Source organism: Rattus norvegicus, chromosome 8, assembly GCF_021556685.1.
Source record: "Rattus norvegicus strain SHRSP/BbbUtx chromosome 8, alternate assembly SHRSP_T2T, whole genome shotgun sequence".
In the NCBI taxonomy this organism is placed as follows: domain Eukaryota; kingdom Metazoa; phylum Chordata; class Mammalia; order Rodentia; family Muridae; genus Rattus; species Rattus norvegicus.
In genome coordinates this window covers 62,147,423-62,168,899 of record NC_141541.1, presented here as the reverse complement: position 1 = coordinate 62,168,899, position 21,477 = coordinate 62,147,423, and the positions used below count along the sequence as shown (strand labels likewise).

The following is a 21,477-nucleotide window of genomic DNA, read 5'->3' as shown; positions in this document are numbered from 1 at the left end:
CCCAATTCTGGTTCTACAACAATGGTCCCTATTGACTGAGGGTATAAATTAATCTTAAGAGGTGATTAATCCTACTACGGGATATGTTTTTCCTATTAGACAATTGTCCTCCCTTGAGATACTAAAGTCTTTATTACAAAAATTAAGAAATGTAGCTTATGTCTGCACACACACACACACACACACACACACACGCACACGCATGTTTTAGGAACTTTAAGGATTTTTTTTTCAGGAACTGGTATTTATTATCAAAGTCATATTCGATGTCAACAAGATGTCCAACTACAAAAAAAAAAATTGCGCACATTGCAATCTCAATGCAAACAATCAAATGGAACCCCAATCATTAAAACATTAATTTAAATTACCTCAAAAAGCAACTGAATTTTAAAAACATCTTTATATAGCCAGCCAACAAATTAAAATAGTTAACAAGAAAAAAATACAAATCAGAAGTCTGGTATTGATGTTTAAAAAAGGCAACTGCGTAAGCGTTTCTATCATTCGAACATCAGTCTCTAATCCCCTGAGCTTCTTGCCATTCATCACCCCCGCAGGCTCTCTCAGCCACCCGGGAGACTCAAGCTTGAGCACACCCCACCCCTTGGACACGTGGCCACATTAGTTGAATTAGCCTTTAGCATCTACCATGTAAAAATCAAATGGGAGATTCTCACAAATATCTGGCAGGCCATCCTGGCTACACCAGGTGCACGTCCTCCAGCTCTGGCCAAAGGAACCCACGAAGCTTCCTCCAAAGGTGCAGGTTCCATTTCAATGGCTCCGTCAAAACCAGCACCGCCAGCACCCATGGCCAGGCGCATTCGCTCAATGCTGGGCCCACGGCAGGGCTCAGATATTCCAGGCTGTTGGCGCCCATTCGTTCCAGGACTGTGTGCTCCAGACTGTTGGCTCCCATGCACTCAAGACCCATGCGCTCCAGGTTGTTGGTGCCCACGCGCTCCAGGCCGGTGGCAGTCAGTGCTCTTAACCGCTGAGCCATCTCTCCAGCCCCAAGCTTTTATAACTTACATCTTTAGCAAGTAACTAATTTAAATTTGTTTAAGAAAACAAGAACTATTTATGTGCTTTACCTGTGTTTATAATTAGTATATAGCTAAGATGTCATACTTTTCATGTTTCAGATATAGCCTCCTGACCTTTCATTTAAGATTACCTCATTAAAATTGTTTTCTAAATTTTGTAATAATAATGTTAAGGTTAAAGTATGCTGTAATCAGTTGTGTGAAAATAAAGATTGTTATAACTAAGCTAAAAATAATGTGAAGACTATAAAATTTCTGAAGGTTAATTCAATACTCTGAGATAAAATTAATGCTTGCTTTTTTATGATAGTCTTTTTTAAGTAACAAATTGTTCCTAGTCTCTTTTTACTAAATGAACATTTAAGAGTTGTTATTAAATATGTTTTGTTAATGAACAAAGCTGTTGATGTGTGTGTGTATGTACAGACATATGCATATGCAGATATATGCAGATATATATACATTTGTAAAATCCATTTGTTAGATTTTGTCTATTAAATAAGCCAATAACACATAGTGTTTGTTATAAAGGACTTTTAACTATGATAACTAGTGTTTAAATTAGTTGTAGAGACTTATTCCAAATATAAAAATCAGATGATTTAATCATCTATAAAAAAGAACATCACTTCAAAGACTCCTTTCTGATTTAAAGACGAGGACTGTGCCCCACACGCTAACCCACCCCTGCAGGCTATAAACTTTGCTCTATCACCTCAGAGCACACTCTGTGCACTTGGGAAATGCTGGCTGCGCTCACCTCCGGCACCGCAGACAGCCGAGGACTAAACAATGCCTCACCATTTCTGTTTCTGAAGTAGTTTTATAATTAGATTTTTAAAAATTGTTCATGACATCCAATATTCCACCTGGTTTATTTCTAATTGATAAAATGCTAGTCCTGGCTTTAGCGATGCTACAAATGCAAATGTCATGTCCTTTCATCAAAGCTTTTCTCCATGGCTGTTTGCTCACCCTAAACCCCACTATGCTATACGAAACAAATGTTTGAAAGATTCGAGGTTTTTCACTGTCTTTATATTTCGGTATAACTTGGGTAAAACAAAGAGTCTAGCTATTAAGTTAAACTTTAACTCCATTTACTCCAGCTAGAGATACCCAAAGAGTTCGGTTAATTTCTGTTCAATATTATTAGACTAACATCAATGTCTAGTCTAATAATATTCATGATGTTTTATACCTTATGTACTAGTGTTTCTTGATTTTAATTAGTATCTAGTATGTTTTATAATATAATTATCCTGGCTTAAAAATTAATTAAATATTTTTTATTTAAGTAATAAAAGACAATACTACAGTGACCTCTTCAAAAGTTCTCATTTCTAACCCTTTAGATATAAGTAAGAGCGATTACAAGTAACTGTAACTATAGGGCTATGTAATAGTCAATCTCATTGCAAATATACACATTTTGGGATTTTTTTTAGACCTTTGGTTTATCTGTGGACTTCATCCCATTGTGCTAAACTGTGTTCTTGACTGCTTAGACTTAGGTATGGTAATCTGTCAGTGTTATGTCAGATACAGAGGATATGAAAATAATTCATCTCTAAATCCTCATGGTCCAAGGGTTTCTTTCTTAATGGCGTTTACCAGCTATGCTCTCCCCTGAAGGCTGCTGTCCTGCCCACAACTCAGCCTCACCAACTTCGCATTCTAGGGATGAGCTTCCAGCTATGAGACTTATAATATCAAATAAATAAAATGTAGCCCCTGTGTGCATAAAGGGCACTGTCCAACAAGGGGAACTATGAACAAATTCTCCTAAAAAGGAGTTGTGTCTGCATAGAATGGCTGAGTAGAACGTCAGTTCTGTGGAGAGACTGAAATGTTGTAGATCCAAAGACTAGTTAGCTTAGCTTGGGTTCATTTTAACCCTCCAGAACAGCCATTCCTGACCCACCTCTGGGTTAGAACTGAATTTGTGATTAATAGATTAAGACCTTTTATAAAAGGTCTACTAGCTTCCATAAATCCAAAAGTTAAGGATGCCATCGGACAGCATCTTGGGCCCATAGGAAAGGTTTCCTCATCTTGCTAGACACCAGTCTGTCTGATGTACCCACCAATGTATTTCAAACTTGTCTTGATTTATGACTTATTTTGCTCCAAAAGGCTATAAAAACTCTTACAAAAACCACGGCAGGCATCATAGTTGATGGAAAAGGTTTAGAGGTAATCCTTTTGAAGTTAGGAGTGAGACAGAAATGCCAAATAATTATTTCCCAAGATTGCACTAGGTAGTCCCACCATTGTAAAAACACAAAAACAATAAAACAACAAACAAACAAGGAAACGTGAGGTAGGGGATGACGAATGTGCATAGGTAAATCAGCTACCTTACGATACCGAGGAGATGCCACAGAAAATCGACTAGAGCTGTCAGCAGAGCCCAGCAAGCCTAATAACTGGGAGGAGTGGGGTGGACTCATGCCTTTGATGTGGAAACTTCATATCCATTATTTTCTTACCATTTGGCCAGATTTTCTCTGTCGTCTGATCATGCTTATAAAACATTTGCACATTTTTTTCTCTTTGATACAACTTACAGTTCACTTCTTGACTCTTCTGTGTAAGTCGGTGCACATGTGCAGAGGCAGAGAACAACTTCCTAGTTCTCATCCCCCACGTGGCTTCTGGAGGACAAAACTCCAGCCATTAGTGTGCACAGCTCATTGACCCTTCCTTGCAGTTACTAAATGGCTGTTGATGACTGGGTTCTTCTGTACTTATCACCTCTGTAATTAGCTCTAATAGATTCTATGCATTTGAGCAAGTGATTTGAAAGTTCATACTGGAGAGGAAAAGAATGGCCAAGAGAGTTTCTAAGCAGAATAAAATAGAATAATTACCCACGATATTAGCGATTGAGATGTGGTGTTGTTATTGAAATGGACGAACAGACTAAAGGGTAAATTAAAAAAAATTCAGAAGTATATCCATTAAATGTGGAAGTTTGATATGGAAACAAAAAAGAGGCCTGAGAGGTCAGTAACAGAAAGGATGTGCTATTTAACCAATAAATAAATAAATAAATAAATTGTGTAGAGGAAAGTTATCCAAACCTCATATAATATGCACATATATTTTCCAGATGGGTTGAAGACCTAAATGTGAAAAGCAACGTTCTCAAAAATATGAGACTTTTGTTACACCATGGGAGGGAAGAATTTTTTAAATTCAGATTTAAAAAGCTCAAGGAAATTACTGGCCAATGTATGTTAAAGTTTAAACCTTCTGTATACCGCAATGAGAGAATGGTAAAGCTGTCCGCTGAGAGCAATGCGTGTTGAAACAAAACACCATTGTTTTTTACCATTCAGATGGACAAGAAAATTAAATGTGGGCTATTGATGAGGAAGCTTAACCCCAGGAACTCACTACTGCTGGGAGTGAAAATTGGTGCAGTTTCCTTGGAGACCAGTTGGCAGCACTTCCACTGGGACTTGGCGGGCATGTTCTAGATGTCGAATCTGGCAGGCTGCTGTGTGTCCACAGGAAATGTGATGAATTTCAATGTCCGGCACTAGGAATGATGTAGATATGTTCATACTAGGCAAATCTTGAAAGCATGGTGTTGAATGAAATGCTTCTGACAGGTTTATGTGACACCTTTTGTGAAAAGTTTAAAATCACTCATCTATAAAAACCAGAGATCAGATAAACACATCAGCATCTGAAGTCAATTAGATTAGAGAAGAGAGAAGCAGGAGGGAAGTTGAACAACAAGAATGTCACCTCCCTCTGTCTTGGAGGGCAAAAAATTAAGAACTGCTCCCGAGCTGGTTACGCTTGCCTTACAACCTGATGACCGGAGTACAGTCCCCAGAACTCATGAAACAGAGTGACAGAGGACAAACTACACAGAGTTGTCCTCTGACTTCCATATGTAGGCTTTGGCACATGTACATACCCACACCTACACATCATATGCACAATAACAATACATTTAAAAAAAATTTAAAAAATTTTTTTCTGGGTATTGGCCATATAGGTGTGATATTTTCTTCTACTTTATCTAATGCTTGAAATGCTTTATTGGTTTTTTTGTAGTGTGTGTGCGCTTGTGAGTGTGAGTGTGTGTGCACGCATGTGAGTGTGAGTGTGTACATATCTGCATGCCTGTAGGAGAGTATACATGTGCCCATGGAGGCCAGGAAAGGGTGTCTGTCTAGCCCATTGGAACTGGAGTTACAGGCATTTCTGAGCACCCGAGTGGGGATCTGAACTCTGGCCCACATGATAGAGCAGTAAGTGCTCTTAGCCAGGGAACCATCTCTCCAGCACTTTTGTAAAAAGGAAATTCTTCTGAGGGAGAGGAAAACAATCTTCATTTTAAAATTGGCAGTAATTAAAGAAAACATTTAAACTAATCGGTTTGTCATTCAAGTTTAGTATGTATTGAAATAGTGTATACTTAGTTTGGGGCAAAGCACAGGATGATGGGGTGGACTGCAGAATCTAATGCTGTTACTTCCTGCATGGTGGATTTAGAGAAGTAATCTCTCCCCCCCCCCCCCCTCTCTCTCTCTCTCTCTCTCTCCCTGTCTCTCTCTCTCTCCCTGTCTCTCTCTCTCTCTCTGCAGCAGTATGAGCAGTTATATGTATCAAGTACTTCAATGATCAAGACTACCCCTTAAGGAAACTTTTGTTATTTTTACCTGATGAGAACCTACATTTAAAGGGATACCAGTTACTAGAGGCAAGGATGGGGATTGACTAGGCTTTGTTTAAAGTATTTAAATAGATGTCGACTTTCCTGATGGCTGCTCTTCTGTGGTATGAAAGTCTCTCTCAGATCATCAGAATTAACCTGTCAAGTTGGAGGTGACTCACTCTCTAGTAATTTCACAAATTTCTGCTTCAGATAGTTCTGGTAAAGAAAAGTGATCAAATACTGATTTACTTTTCACTGTTAGCTATAAAATTAATAAGGAAAAAATCTACATAACTTTAAAATGGACATAATTCTGCTTCAAAACAAAAACTGTACCCATTATCTATTCTCAGCTTCTGGTAAGTGTGGCATTATTCAATCATAATGCTGTCCTTATTATTATTTTTTTTTGGTGTTAAATGACAAGTATTAACTTTCCTAGCTTGATGGGGATTTAAATTGAAGTCCCTTTTATGTTTCACTTAAGTAAAAAGTACGAATCATTAAGGAGCGTTTTAAGTTATTGTTCTATTTCTGTGAAGAGACACTATGACAGAAGCAACCTACAAAAGCCTTTTAACTGGAGACTTGCTTACAGTTTCAGAGGTGAGTCTGTGACAGGTAACATGCTGATACAGCACTCCTTGCTCTGTGAACGTAGCCTCATAATTTAGTCTTTTCTTACGTTGCCCTTCACGCCACCCTGAGTCACTCAGATCTGCCTTTCCTCCCTTGCATAGTCAAAAAAAACACCCATTCCCTTGGTGGGTGATTAGGGGGGTTAGGTGTTAATCCAAGATGGATCCAGCACGGCTCCAGAGGAAATAAGACAATCTTGTTTAGCAGGACAAACATCTGCATTTCGAAGAAGGAGTCAGCTTATCTTTCAGGATGGTTGACTGTTTCAGGCAGTCCATGTTCTCATTCTTGTTAGAGAACAACAGGAACGTTTGGGAAATATAGGGAGTTCAGGGTCAGATACGTGAGATGTGGGGTGCTCTGTTACTTAACTTTATCTCCACCTTCATGCCAATACCCACAAGCACCCGGGACTAAGGGCTGAGAAAGGGGGTGGGGTAGGAGGACATGAAAGCATCACCAGCTGAGACCAGAAAAGCCAGTGTAGGGAGAATACAAGACACAGCGTCACTTTTAACTTCTCTCTCCCTCCAAAGCAACTGATGTGGCTGCTTCTCTCTCTCTCTCTCTCTCTCTCTCTCTCTCTCTCTCTCTCTCTCCCCCCCCCCCCACAAAGGACAAGACCAAAACCAAAATCTATGCGACTCTACCCAGTTACCACGGTTTGCCACTGCCTTTTGGAAATACCTCAAAGCAAGTGACAATGCTGAAATACGATCCGTATTTTGTATATAATTTTATTAAGTTTTGAAACTTTTATGGGCAATTTTCATTGTGAAGATATGCTAGTATCTTAGTATCTATGTAGTTCAGTCTTACCTCAAGCTCACATCGATCCTACTGTCTCAGCCTCCCAGCGCTAAAGTTACTGGTGTGTGCCGTCACGCCTGGCTTTACGGCTAATCTCATCAGATCGCGCTAGATCGTTGCTTTTACCTTAAAAATATGTCTGTGGAAGAGATCTTGCCAAGAGGAGGACAGTCACTGACTCTGCCATCTCCTCTCTGTTCATATGTGCTTGACGCAGAGAACGTAGTCTCCAGTCTTTGGTTTTGTGTCTCGCCAACCGGCGCTCTTTGAAGTCACGGTGGAAGGAAGTTAGAATTGTTTGTGAGCCTGTCCTGCTCAGAATGCCTTGAAGTTCTCTCTGTTCCTTGGACTGAGTCATAAGCGACTGGGAGCCACAACCACGAGGTCTCAGCTCCTTGGCCTGAGCTTTTCTTTCTCTGTGGCCTTGACGTTGCCACTTTCCTTGTACACGTGATTCCTGGCCTGGACAGATGGCCTCATAAACAACATCCATTGCTTCCGTCTGGGCACCAGCCCACTTGTAACGTCTACGTAACATGTTGCAGATAATCCTCTTTCCTGCTGCCATTTTGAACTGCCGATAGAAACGAAGCGGTGCTGTTTGCTTGCTGTTGTGAACCATTCTCTGCTGCAAAGTTGGAATGTGTCTCTCTGTCCTTAATGATGCAAGGTTTCCATGCTCCTTTTGGGGAGGTGACAAAGGTAGAGAGGCAGAGTCCTGTGAGGAGGAAGGCGGAAGAGTTGTGCTCTGGCCTTTGCACCTCCACATCCTGGCAATGCTTGGGTGCACTCTCCCAGGCTCGGTGACAGCTCGTGTCTGATGCCTTTTATGGCCATCGGTTACTTGTCTCTACCGAAGGTTATTACCTTATTCCCACTGGGCTCCCCTGCCTCTTCCCTGCCCACTCACCAAGCCTGGTAAGACGTCCCTGCTGCTCGTCACTGTAAGCATGACATTTCGCCATCTGGCAGAGCTTTGTGTTTTCTGGAAATAAGGAAGCATAACTTGTGTGCTGGCTGAACACTCATTTTTAAAGCAGCCACTCAGTGCGGTCCCAGGCCTTTTCCATGCACTGAGGTATGCACTTAGAGCAATTCTGGTTCTCTCTCTCTCTCTCTCTCTCTCTCTCTCTCTCTCTCTCTCTCTCTCTCTCTCTCTCTCTCTCTCCCTTCCTCTCAAGACTACTTGATTCCCACTGTCAGACTACAGTCAGAAATCCTGAGGTGTCATAAATTACTCCTTACCCTTCATGCCTAGATAGTGAGAACTTTTGTTCAGAAATAAAGAAATATCCCCAACAAAAATCACTTTCTGAGGCTTGTATATAGGAATAAAAACTAAAGTTTCAACATCTAGTCTGGATATTTTGGTGTTTCCCACTAGTCACAGTGAAGGTTATTTTTCAAATCACCTTACCCTTGTCCTTGGTTCCTGTGATGGTTTGTATGTGCTTGGCCCAGGGAGTGACACTATTTGGAGGTGTGGACTTGTTGGAATAGGTGTGTCACTATGGGTATGGGCTTTAATATCCTTGTCATAGCTGCCTGGAAGTCAGTATTCTATTTGCCTTCAGATGAAGATATAGAACTCTCAGCTCCTCCTGCTCCATGCCTGTCCAGACAATGCCATGGTCCCACCTTGATGATAATGGACTAAACCTCTGAACCTGTAAGCCAGCCCCAATTAAATGCTGTTCTTTATAAGCATTGCCTTGGTCATAGTTCACAGCAGTAAAGCCTTAACTAAGACAGTTCCCAGACTTAAGTCACATTCTTCCTTCAAGCCTACAGTTTTTTCCTGGTATGTTATCAACATGGTTCTTCTGCTAATACAGAAAAGTATGAATAGAAAAATCCCAGAATTTTCATGTGCAAAATTATCTCTGAATAGGACCATACTCTCAGGGTGCACACTCTCTTAAATCATTCCTAATAGTGTGTATTCCCTCCTCTGTAGATCTCTGTAAAACTGTGCTGTCAATCAGGTTGTCTTGATTTTACTTCTATTAATCCTTTCCACTGTTTCTAATAATGCATACCACAGGATGTGTTTTACAAATTTATATGTATATGCATTGTGTGTGTGTGTGTGTGTGTGTGTGTGTGTGTGTGTGTGTGTGTGTGTACCTAGTAAGTTTGTGGCTGGGTGACTAAACAAAACCACGGGGTCATGTGCACTGCAGGACTTCTTAAAGCCTTGACAATACCTGATGTGGGAGACCATCAAGAGCCTTCTTTCCCAGGGCATCCAATAGGATGGGTTGTATGTGGCATCTGTGTTGGGATAAACTCATAATCATTTAGAATGCTAAGATCTGTGGTCATGTGGGAATCTACTTGGCGATGTGGGGGAGAGGGTTTGTTTTGTTTTGTTTTTTCCTTAAAGACTGCCTGGTAGTTTTAGTGGTCTATAGGGTCAGCTTCTTCTGCTCAAGACTCAGCATTTAAGTCTTTGTAGCTGTTCATATTCTGAGTTCTGAGAATAGAAGTTTGTAAATCCTGCTTATTTGCAGATAAGTAATTTTTATTCCAGAGAGATGGTCAGAAGCATTAGGGAAACCACCTAGGAGCTTGGTATTATAGTAAAAGATGCAAGATCTCATCCTACCCACCTCAGTTAACTTACGGTCACCACAACAGTGCAATGTAGAGGCTTAAACTGCTGTTAGTCTGTCTTTGTGTTTCTGGAACTCAGAAATCTGAAGTAGGTTCCCGGGGGTTTGGGTGGTGTAGGGAAGAATGCTTCACCTGGTATTCTTAGCCTCCACAGGCCACTCAGAGTCCTCGGCTCGTGTCCTCACCCTTCATCTGCAAAGCTAGCAGACATGTCACCCCCTGCCTTCCGTTCTCACACTCCTTTTCTCTTGCTCCCTTCTACCCCCACTTTTCCCTTACAACATGTCATTCCATGGGCCTGAGCATAGAACAATATAATCCTTCTCCTTCAAGACCCCTAACCACATCTGCTTTGTCATGTGAGATGGCATTGGTTCCAAGCACTGGTGCAAGGACATCAGGGTGGGATCAGGTGGGTTTTTTCTACCAATCATCTCCTCCTTCTCTTGGAATTGATAGAGCACCTTAATGTATTTAGGAAGCCTCACAGAAAATAATCTATTTCATTTTGTATAACAGCCAGTGTTCTTCATATTTATTTAATTAAGGGACTCTTTTTTTTTCTTCACAGGGCACACATTTTGTCTAAAACAAAAAGCAGGTTTATTTTATTTTAGATTATCTGTCTGTCTGTCCATCCGTCTATCTGCATGTGTATATATGCACATGAGTGCAGGTGCCCACAAGGGCCAGAGGAGACCATCCTCTGGAGACAGAGTGCCAGGTAGCTGTGAGCTGCCTGGAATGGGTCCTGGGAACTGAACTCAGGCCCTCTGCAGGAGCAGTCATTCCGTGCTGGTAACTGCTGAGCCATGTCCAAGCCCGACTTCCTGTCTTGGTTTGAAGCTTCTCAACGCTGATCTCAAACTCAGCTTCTTCTCAGCACAAACATGCACCACCTACCCAGCTCCAGAGAGTTTTGAAGGAACCGTCTTCCAGATACAAATGCTCTTTCTGATTTCTACTCATCCTCTCTCTGCAGACTTTATACAAATTCTTTTACCTAGTGAGATATGTGGAGCCAAAGCACGGTGATCTTTCTTCTTTCCTCTGTCCAATCACAGTGTTTCCTCCCAGGGAGAACTTTACAGGGCTCTGTAGCTCTGGGATGGAGAACCTTTCCAGACAAAATGCCTGTCTAAATTCACATTGATGACATGTCTTTTAATCAAAGTACTTTAACCCACTATTCCACATGCCATTTAGAAATGTGTTTCTAATAAAACTTTTATCTTTTTAAAGATTAATAAATATCCAACCCAGGCTAGTCTTGGTATGAGCATTATGTCTGCTAAAAAGAAAATTATCAATCCTTAGGGGTTTAGTGCCACAAGAATTGTCCTTAAGTCTCAATTAACCTGCACACTTTAGTTGTAGATAATTAATGTGTGTTAATCAAGTATCTTAAAGCAATAAGAACCTACATGAAATTAAAATTCTGCAGGTGAGCCAAGTATTATGGCCCATTCCTATAATTCCAATACCAAAGAGGTAGGCATATGAGTATTGAAAGATCAAAGCCAACCTGGGCTACATAGACCATTCGTAGACTTTGTAGAATATTTCAACAAATTCAGGATAGGCTTATATAGACATTTAAAAAACAAAAACCACACGTGCTCTCCTTTAGTCACAAGGTGGATAGGAACAAAACAAGTTGGCTGTGGTTTTTCTAAGTTTCATCAGTGTGCTAGTCATACAAGGCATGTTCAATCTGTCGTTTGTTGACCTTCCTACGTTCCACACAGTTTATGCCCTCAAGAACTGTGGTGACCTGGGCATAGTGATACATACCTGTAACCCAACTCTTGAGAGGCAGAGGCAGGAGGATCTTAAGTTCAAGTCTAGCTTATACCACGTAAGATGTTCCAGACCAGCCTGTGCTACATAGCAAGACCCTGTGTCTTTGTGATTGTGTGTGTGTGTGTGTGTGTGTGTGTGTGTGTGTGTGTGTTTCAAGATGGACCATGCCCAGAGCCTTGTGCTTTCTAAGGAAGTGCTCTCCCAATAAGCTAAGTCTCCACCCCCTGTGAGACTCCCATTTCAAAAATAAAAATAGACAAATAAGTAAATAAATAATAAACAAGTAAGCATTTGTTAGTAACATTTCTTTTTTTTTCTTTTTTTCGGAACTGGGGACCAAACCCAGGGCCTTGCACTTTCTAGGCAAGCTCTCTACCACTGAGCTAAATCCCCAACCCCTGTTAGTAACATTTCTTAGCAGAGTTCTTTTGACTTTCTCTCCAATTTCTGATATCTATGGTGAAAGTTGTACATACGGGTAATGATAACCACAACACAACACTGCCTGGCATCTTTAACATACCACAATTTCCAATATCTTGAAAGTGAAAATAATATATCTTAGACTCAATAAAGTGGATCCTGAGACTCGGTTTAAGAAAGTAGTTTCATGACCAACTGTCCCTATGTCTCTGGAAAGGAGATTAATTACATTCTGGCCACTACGTAATAATTCTCTGGTGTAAGTTGCAAAACTGAATAGTTCCCATGGTACCAGAAGCTACGGGGAAATCTTTGGTAAGTAGTCAAGTCGGAGAGGCCGTATGCATGGAGGAGGTCTAAGATGGCACGATTTGGTCTGGATGAGAGGAAGACACTGCCACTGAGGGGTGAGCATGGGTGCCATTTAAAGTTCTCAGGATGGAAGGCATATGTGAAGAGGCCAAAGCAGACGGTGGTTTGGCGTTGTTGGTGTCTGTGTCCCCAGTTTTTCCTTATGCTGTCAAGAACAGTGGTGAGGGCTATCGAGAGTGATTCAGTTATTATGACGAACTGAGTTTAATCCTTGGGACCCACATGGTGGAAGGAGAGAGCCGAATCCCACAAACACACACATGACCGTAACACCCATGCCCACACCATTGCACAGAATGAATAAATGAATAAAGAAAGAAAGAAAGAGAGAGAGAGGGAGAGAGAGAGAGAGAGAGAGAGAGAGAGAGAGAGAGAGAGAGAGAGAGAGAGAGAGAGTGTAATCTAAAGTTAACAAAAACATTGGTGACTAGGGTATGGTGACACTTGGGAAGATCTGGGGTACAGTTTAGTTAGTGTAGTTGTGGATGTAGGCATGAGGTTTTGCTCTAAGGATAGAAGTTCAACTTAATGTGTGTTATTTGCAAACAAACAAACAAACAAACAAACAAACACCAAAGTAACAGTTCTCACGTTCCTGCATGTATCTCTTTACCCGTAGGTCCTCATGTGTTTAGCTCCAAGAGTCTCGCCCTTCAAGCCCAGAAGAAGATCCTGAGCAAGATAGCCAGCAAAACTGTGGCCAACATGCTGATCGATGACACCAGCAGCGAGATCTTTGATGAGCTGTACAAAGTCACCGAAGAACACACCCACAACAAGAAGGAGGCCCACAAGATCATGAAGGATGTAATAAAGGTGGCGATCAAAATTGGTATTCTCTACCGGAACAAACAGTTCAGTCAAGAGGAGGTTGTGATTGTGGAGAAACTCCGGAAGAAACTGAACCAGACCGCCATGACCATGGTCAGCTTCTACGAAGTGGAGTATACCTTTGATACGAATGTGCTCTCTAAACTTCTGCATGAGTGCAAGGACCTGGTCCATGAACTGGTACAGCGACACTTGACGCCCAGAACCCACGGACGCATAAACCATGTCTTCAACCACTTCGCTGATGTGGAATTCCTTTCCACTCTCTACAGTCCGCACGGAAACTGCAGGCCCAATCTCAAGAGGATTTGCGAAGGAATCAATAAATTGTTAGATGACAAAATCCTCTGAATAGCTTCTCCTCTCGTGGACTTTGCTGCTTCGAAGTCAGAATATTCAACCTCCTCGCCCAGTGAGAATCAAGCAGCAACCCTTGCTCAAGATGTTCTTGTGTCTCCTTTATCACTCTGATGCTGATTCTAACCCAGGCTTGGGTGCGTTTACCCCCTGAGCACAGGCATGAGCTCCCAAGTCTAAATGAACTGTGTTTGCAAAGAACAGACGACTGGTCTGAGCACGAAGGCTGCTTTGCTCCATTCATCTCGTAGTGGAAGGCGCCCTGCGTTAGGATACAGAAGACATGGGTGTGGAGAGCAGCCCTGCCGCTGTTAGGGAAATCTGTGTTCTGGAGCTCCATGCCTCCTGACTACCTCACAGGGCTGTGGCAAGGACTGAACAGGAAACCTCGCACTCAGTTTTGTGAAACAGAGACCAGTGACTATATATAATAAACGGATGCAGCATAATATTTCGTAATTAGTGGGTTTGTTCGTGGCCAGTTGTCAGAGCATATTTAGTGATCACAGTACCAGAGAGGCTGAGCTAAAAGAATTATGACCAGGGGCGGGGATAGTGTGGACTGCAGACTGAGGCTCAGACAGAAAACTCTCAGGAAAGAAATAGAAGAAAAGGAAGAAAGAGTTCCTCGCCTCCTTTAAGAGAAACAAGAGTCAAGGTGACGCTGCTCCCTTTACTCCGCATGTGACTTGAAGACACCCATTCAAGGCTGCAGCAATGACTCTCAGTTTAGGTAGAGCAATGCTCTTGTCGTCGTCTGGTTCTCTCTGGCTTCTCGGACTCTCCAGTGTCATCTACTCATCAGCCACCCTATGTCACGGCCTGCGTTGACTCGCTCTCTTTGTCTCCTCCATTCCTTTCTTCTTCCACAGACGTGTTCTGTTTGGATGAATAGGTTTTAATTTCCTTAATGAGATGGTAAATTCCGTCTTGTAGGGGGTGGGGTTGCTGCCCTTAAATCTTATTTATAACTGATCTGTAATCATTTTAAGTATTCGTCGCAGTATAAAGCTTCAGTAGATGTATATATTGCATTATCAAATCAGTGTAATTAGCAGATCTATCACAAATATTTATTTTTTCCGGCAGGAATATTCAGAATCCCTCCCTCTAGCTATTTAGTACTACATAGCACATTATTGTTAGCTATGACTGCCCTACTATGAAACAGAATAGCATAATTCTCCTATGTTAATGTGACTGTCCACCCCTCCCGGTCTCTTTCCCTCTCCACTTCTCAAATAACTGATGTTCGGCTCTTCATTTCTTAGATAGCAACTTTTGAATTATTTCCTGTCTGTGAATTGCCCGGTGTTTGTTCAATGTCTGTCTCATTTCACTTAACATAAAGTTTTGTAATTTTATCCACATGGCTGCAAATGTCAGAATTTTTTTTTACAATAAAAAAAAAAAAACCCATTCCATTCTGTTCAAATGTCACTTTCTCTTCGGATGCTCATCTGTTGATGGGTGTGTCGAGCCCGTGTATTAGCTATTCAAATATTGCTACAGTAAACATGGGAGTCCCTGTACCTGTCTTCAACACGGTGACTTCATTTACTTGGCATATGGAGCCCGTAATGCCGTTTCTGGGTCAGGGGGTAGTTTTACTCTTTATTTCATAGGAAGCGTCCGTTCTGTTTTCTGCAATGGCTGTTCTGCTGTGTATCTAAGCAACATCATATAAAGCTCCCGTTTCTTCCACATTCCTATTAATACGTGTCAGCCTTTGTCTCTTTTATATTATCCTTGTATCCTCAGAGAAGTGAAATCTCACTGTGATTTCAATGTGTGTTTTCCTAATAATTGATTAATTTAATAATCTTTACAAATATTTTGGCTATCAGTATGCCTCTTTTTGAGAAATTTCTCCTCTTGCCTTTTCCCATTTAAAATTCGGGTTGTGTTTTAATAAGCTGTTGAGATCTTTGGTTATATAATAGTAATGTATTATCAGAGTTAGTGACTAGGGCTATGTGGCTATGTATCCTGTACATGGCTGAGCCCGAGAAGTAGAGCTGCCCAGGCCAAGATCTGAGTCAATTCCAGATGTGGGACCTTGAGCTACAGGATTTAATTTCCACTGTTAAACATTGGTTCTGCTTTGATTTATTGCGACTGTCCCTGGTTCTTCCCTCTTAGAATAAGAAATATGTAACTTGTCTGTGATTTTAAAGGAGCCCAATCTTTGGAATTTTAGAGAGACTTTGGGTACTTTAGAGAGGCTGAGCCTTTAAACACTGTGTGACTTCAAAAGCTATAGTGTGTCTTATATCGTGACATTGATCTTAGGATAAACAAAAAAGGAAAGGTTATGCACTAATAATAATGTTCTATCAGTGTCGAGCATGACAAGGGGTCCACTGACTTGGTTGAATGTTTGTCAGCTTGACATAAGCTAGAGTTTTCTGGGAAGAAGGATATCTATTGAGAAAACACATACATCTGATTGTAGGCAAAAGTCTAGAGTATTTTCTTGATCAATGACTGATGTGAAAGGACCTAGCTTGATGGAAATGATACCACCCCTGGGTGGGTGATCCAAGACTATGTAAGGAATCAGGGCTGAGCAAACCAGGGGAACCAAGCCAGGAAGTAGCATGCATCCATGGCCTCTACTTTACTTCCTGCCTTCAGGCTCCTACTATGAATTTGTGCACTTAATTCCTTTCATAAAGATGTTAGTCTGTGAGAAGACGTAAATTCTTTCCTTCTCAAGTTGCTTTTGGTCAAGATGTTTTATCACGCCAGTAGAAAGCAAACCAAGGAATACGATAGTCCTTTAAGTATATATCCTGAGTACAACTTGAAGTCTGGGATGGTGGTCCTTCCAGCCCTCTTTTCACTGCTTAGGGGTTTGATTGTTGTCTTTTGTGCTTTCTTGTAACATTCAAGGGTTTTTTTCTGTAAAGAATTGCATTTGAATTTTGAGTCAATAGGAACGGCATTAAATCTGTAAATTGTTTTTTTGTAAAATGGCTGTTTTTACAGTGTTAATCCTGCCAACCCTTGAGCTCGAGAGCTCATCTCTTGGTAGAATCTTCCATGTCTTTTTTTCAGTGTCTTAAAGTTTTTATTATGGATTTATCCCATGATTTTTAAAGGCTGTTGTAAACTCGATTGTTTCCCTGATTTTTTTTTTTCTTGGCAAGCTTGTCATTTGTATTCAGAAAGACTATGGAGTTTTTCAGTGTTAAATTTGAATCCTGCTGCTTTTCTGAATGTGTTAATCAGGTGTGAACTCTTCAGGGTCTTCTCTGTATAGAAGAATATCATCTACAGACAAGGAGATTTGACTCCTTTGCATCTTCTCTATCGCCTTCACTTGTCCGATTGAGCTAGCTAAGACTTCCGGCACTGTAGTAAACATGGTGAGAAGGTGGGCGCACCTGATTTGTCCCTAATTTTAAAGAAAATGCCTTCAGTTTCTCTTTGCCCCCCACCCTTTTTTTTAAGAACTAATTAACTTTGATTGAATTAGTTTTTCAGCTTAGCCATAACTTCTGTAGAAAGTTGGGAACAGCAAGTTCACCTATCGCAAGTTAATTTAAATAAACCTCAAAACACCACAAACTTTCAAGTATCACCAGGTAGCAACCGCAAAACCAGAGATCCAAGGTTAGAACTATTTTCCAAAAAAATTACACAAGAAGAGGTCCCAAGGACATGAGTGCTGACCACTTAGAAAGAGACTTCTCTTTTATCTACTGCTGAGGTCTGAGTTTCCCAGAAGAGACTCTGTGGGACCAAGGGTAGATCTGTTAGCAGAGGGATCAATGCCAACTGCCTGGTGCCGGAGACACTTAGAGGCTATGATAAAGCTGGTCCATAAATATTAGAACAAGTATAAACTAGATTCAGCTGTTGCTGCTGAAGTAGAGAGGTGTTGCTATGGTGATACTGGAGCAAACAACACAAGCAGAACGTCTCCTCCCCCACTTCAGCCCAGCAAACTCCAGAACTGCAGAGCCCAGCAGGAATCCTGACAACGCAGAAATGTGGTCTGGAGGTCTAGTTCCAGTATCACACAACAAATATTGAACAGTGGCCTTTGAACTCAAAACTAAGGAACGGAATGACATAGATACCTAGGTATATAAAGTCACTTTGAGTAATTAATAAACGGAAGACAACTGTGGATCGCTAACTAATATAAATGAAGTTAAAAGCTGAGTCCCATGTATTGTGTTCTGAGTTTCTCTGTGTATTATTTATGATTCCACAGGATCAAGAAATTTCCCCCTTTTGATCTTATATTTTTAGCTTATATATTAATAGATTAGTTTGCACATTTTTATTTATGATAACACTTTTGCAAAAATCATCAACATAATTTTGCTTCTTAGAAGCAAATAAATAAGAATGAAAATAAATAAGAATTTTGTTGAATGAAAGTAGATAGATTATCAATGTTAAAAGAGCTGCCATGTTGTAAGTCTCCAATATAGTCACAAAATTACATCAAGACTCAGTAGGGGGAAAAGGCTCATGAGAATCAAATTTTTCAAATTTATGAACATGATTTAGTTTTTCCCTTTAAAATATCTAGGAAAAAAGTACTACAGGAAGGCAGAAAAACAGAACTGAAGGAAGGGAGGAATCCAGGTATATTTCCCACGTATCACTGATCAGATGGAAAAGAACAATAAATGAAGCATTAAATTCACACTACAGACATCAAATGACACACATGTATGTGTATGCATGCACACGCACACATAAGCATCACAGACACACATACACACATATAACACAGACATCCACTAACACACATGCATACACATGTAGCACAGGTGCATATACATATAATACAGCAATCCACTGACACACACACACACACAGAGAAAGAGAGAGAAACACATAACACAGACACACACATATAAAACACAGATATCCACTAACACACACATATACCTACATAACATATACAAAGAGGTCCACACACACAGAGATACATAACACAGATGCACAAATACACATACATTTAATACGTACACACACAAATATATGCACATAGAAACACACAGACACGTATACACAGAGACACACCCACACTTGAACGAACAAATACTTTGTAGAGAGAAGATAACTGTTTGTATCTAACTTAGATGTCCTTTGTGGTAATTTCATTAGTGCATTTACCATTAAGAAATAAAAAGGCTGTCAAAAAATAAAAAAGCTGTTATGACTTACTCATGCTTACAAAGTACACTGCTTCAGAAATATTAAAAGTTCAAGACCTGGCCTATGTCGGATTGAAGGGGGTAAAACCTAAGGCATTACTTTCACTTAGTAATGAGTAACAGTAAGAAGTTAGAGTGAGTTACAGAATTATGTCAGGACCAGGATCAACATAATCTAGCCTATGGAGTTGTTATAACCAAAGGCATGCTTCTGAGGAAAGGACCTTACAAAGGGTCCATCCATGAATTACATTATACTTTGCAAGCCTGAGACCATGGAAAGAATTGCCCAGCAAGAGGCAAAAATCTTTGTCAATAATTGAGGTTCACCAGGGTCCAGAAGAATTGTACCCAGACCTTGTGACCCAACTCTTACGAGGGCACCTTACACATGGTCCTGAGACAGAAAAGGTGCTCATAAAACAGATGATTTTTAAAAATGCTCACAAGACAGGTAAGGAGTCACTTGGGGGTTTATATGAGCTCTTACATTTATAAGAGACGATGAGATAATGTACACACATAGGTCCTAGACACCGTCAAGGTGTTGCTCTCGAAGCAGCCCTTAAGGAAGTTATATGCTTTGTGGGGGATGGGGCACCTGTTATACATGCAGAAAACCTTATTTTGCTTGTGACTATTACCACAGGATTTACAATTTAAAAACAAGCAGGCCCCAGTGCCATCTGGACAATCATCATGACCCCTGTTTGTGCCCACAATGTCAGAGAAGAATCTACTAGGTCAGTGATTCCTACTGGCATACAGATATACAGGACAATCTCTGGCAGGGCTGGGAAATGGAAAACGGAGTCTGCCCCATCAAACTACAAGGGCTATCTATCACCTTGTGAGTCCCCTAAGCCAAGAGGGCTGACAAATGACCCTCAGCCACCCAAGTACAGCACCAATCAGCTGTCAGGTAACCTCAGGCGGTGGAGGATTGGACCTCATTTCTACCACATGTCTTACACTAACCTCTACATGGGACTCCAAGTCATCCCTACTGGCACAGTAGGACTTATTTTAGGAAAAATCAATCAGATTCTGTGGTTACTACAGATTTTTCTAGGCATAATAGATGAAGATTATACAGGGGAAATAATAAAGTTCTGACTCAGTTTCCCCAAATTAATTTGATATTATACAGGAATTAAAAATAGTTCAACTAGTGATATTCTCCAACATTAAAAGAGGAGATGTGCCCATGGTTCATCCCCATCTGCCTACTCATTGCTTCCAATAGAAAGTTCTTCTCCAGGCTATGAAATACAGTCCTACAATGCACCAGGAGTCTGTTGAGACTATCAAGCCTGTGTATAACAACAACCCTTGTATCATTACTGTATGGATGGTATTCTAATCCACCATCTTGACTCCTAAATTGGCAGCTAGCTGTCTTTGTCCACCTCAAAAACAACTTTTAGGTCCATAGGCTTCAAATTATTCCAGAAACAAGCAAAGAGGTTCTCTAAACATCTCTAGTCCAACATCTAAGTATAGTTAGAGAGGAATATACTCTCTGCCTTCAAAATCTAGAAATCTGTAAAGATGATCTCAAAACTCTTAACTATTCTAAAAACCTGCTGGGAGATCATTATTGGCTCAGACTCTTCCTTAAGCTTACGACCCAGGAACTTTCTACACTTTTTCCAATTTTTAAAAAGGAGGTGGATCCCTTTTATTTCTGAGGCCGGGATGGCTTTAGCCAAAGTGGAATAGGCTGTGACCCTACTGGGCTGTAAGGCACTTTGGAATAGTTGTATTTGGAACAATGTGCCTCCAGGATTCTAAACCTTACTATGGTTGGTGGGAAAATCAATCTTAAGGGGCTGCAAATGTGCTATGGAAATGCTGGGTAAAAAGACAAACGTAATTATCATCCCATATTTAGAAGATCAACGTCAGTTCTGCCAACAGCCCACTACCTGGCAATGCTCTTTGGCTACTCACACTGCCCAGCTTGAGTCTCATTTTCCGCCATTCAGGATGTTACATTTTGTATCTACTCACGGGTTTATTTTTGCCAAGATAGCACAGTCTCAACCCCCTCCTTTGGCTAAACTGTCTTTATGGACACCTCCGGCAATGACTTGCTGCCCGCACTCTTCCTCGAGTTCTGAAGTACGATGCATTCTGCACTTCAGCTCAACAAGCAGAACTCTTGCAGTCAGCATGATTTTAGAGATGTCTGCTTTTCCCATCAATATTTGCAGTGACAGCTCCTATGTAACAGGAGCCAATATTGGTTGAACCGCAGATCAAGAGTTGTACCATTGCCAGGTGTGGTCCCACACTCTGCCTTGCTGCTGTGATGTGAGACTGATACCTTGAGAAGGTGAAACAGAAGTGCTAGATTACATTTACCCTATGCTGCCATTGGGTGCTGGGCTTGTGGGACGTGCCAATGAGCCACTCAGAGGGCGGGAGAACGCAGCCTGGGGAGAAATGGCACAGGCTGAGGCCGAGGCTGGGGTTCCCAAGCTCCTGGGGGTCCAATAGCCACAGGAAATTGCATGGAGTTGGAAATAAGAGGGAGAGGGCTAAAGATGATGATGAGTGGGGGCAAGGGTGGTGCTGGGGGTTCCCACACTCCCAGATATACAAATGCCAATGGAAATCAGAGCAAGTCCAAGAGTGTGGAAGGGCCTTCTGTGGGAGACGTAGATGTGGAGCTCTGTAGATGAAGGCTTCCTCCATGGTCCCCATGGCAGTT

At 41.2% G+C, this 21,477-nt stretch overlaps 1 protein-coding gene across 1 annotated transcript in view; it reads left to right on the top strand.

Annotated features, from left to right (window-relative positions):
- The window catches only part of Tnfaip8l3 (TNF alpha induced protein 8 like 3), a 41,851-nt gene extending 26,856 nt beyond the window's left edge, over positions 1–14,995 (top strand). The window contains 1 exon segment of the mRNA NM_001399312.1: positions 13,010–14,995. Within this exon segment, the coding sequence (NP_001386241.1) occupies positions 13,010–13,572 (563 nt within the window). The 3' untranslated portion in view covers positions 13,573–14,995.
- Positions 14,996–21,477: the final 6,482 nt, after the last annotated feature.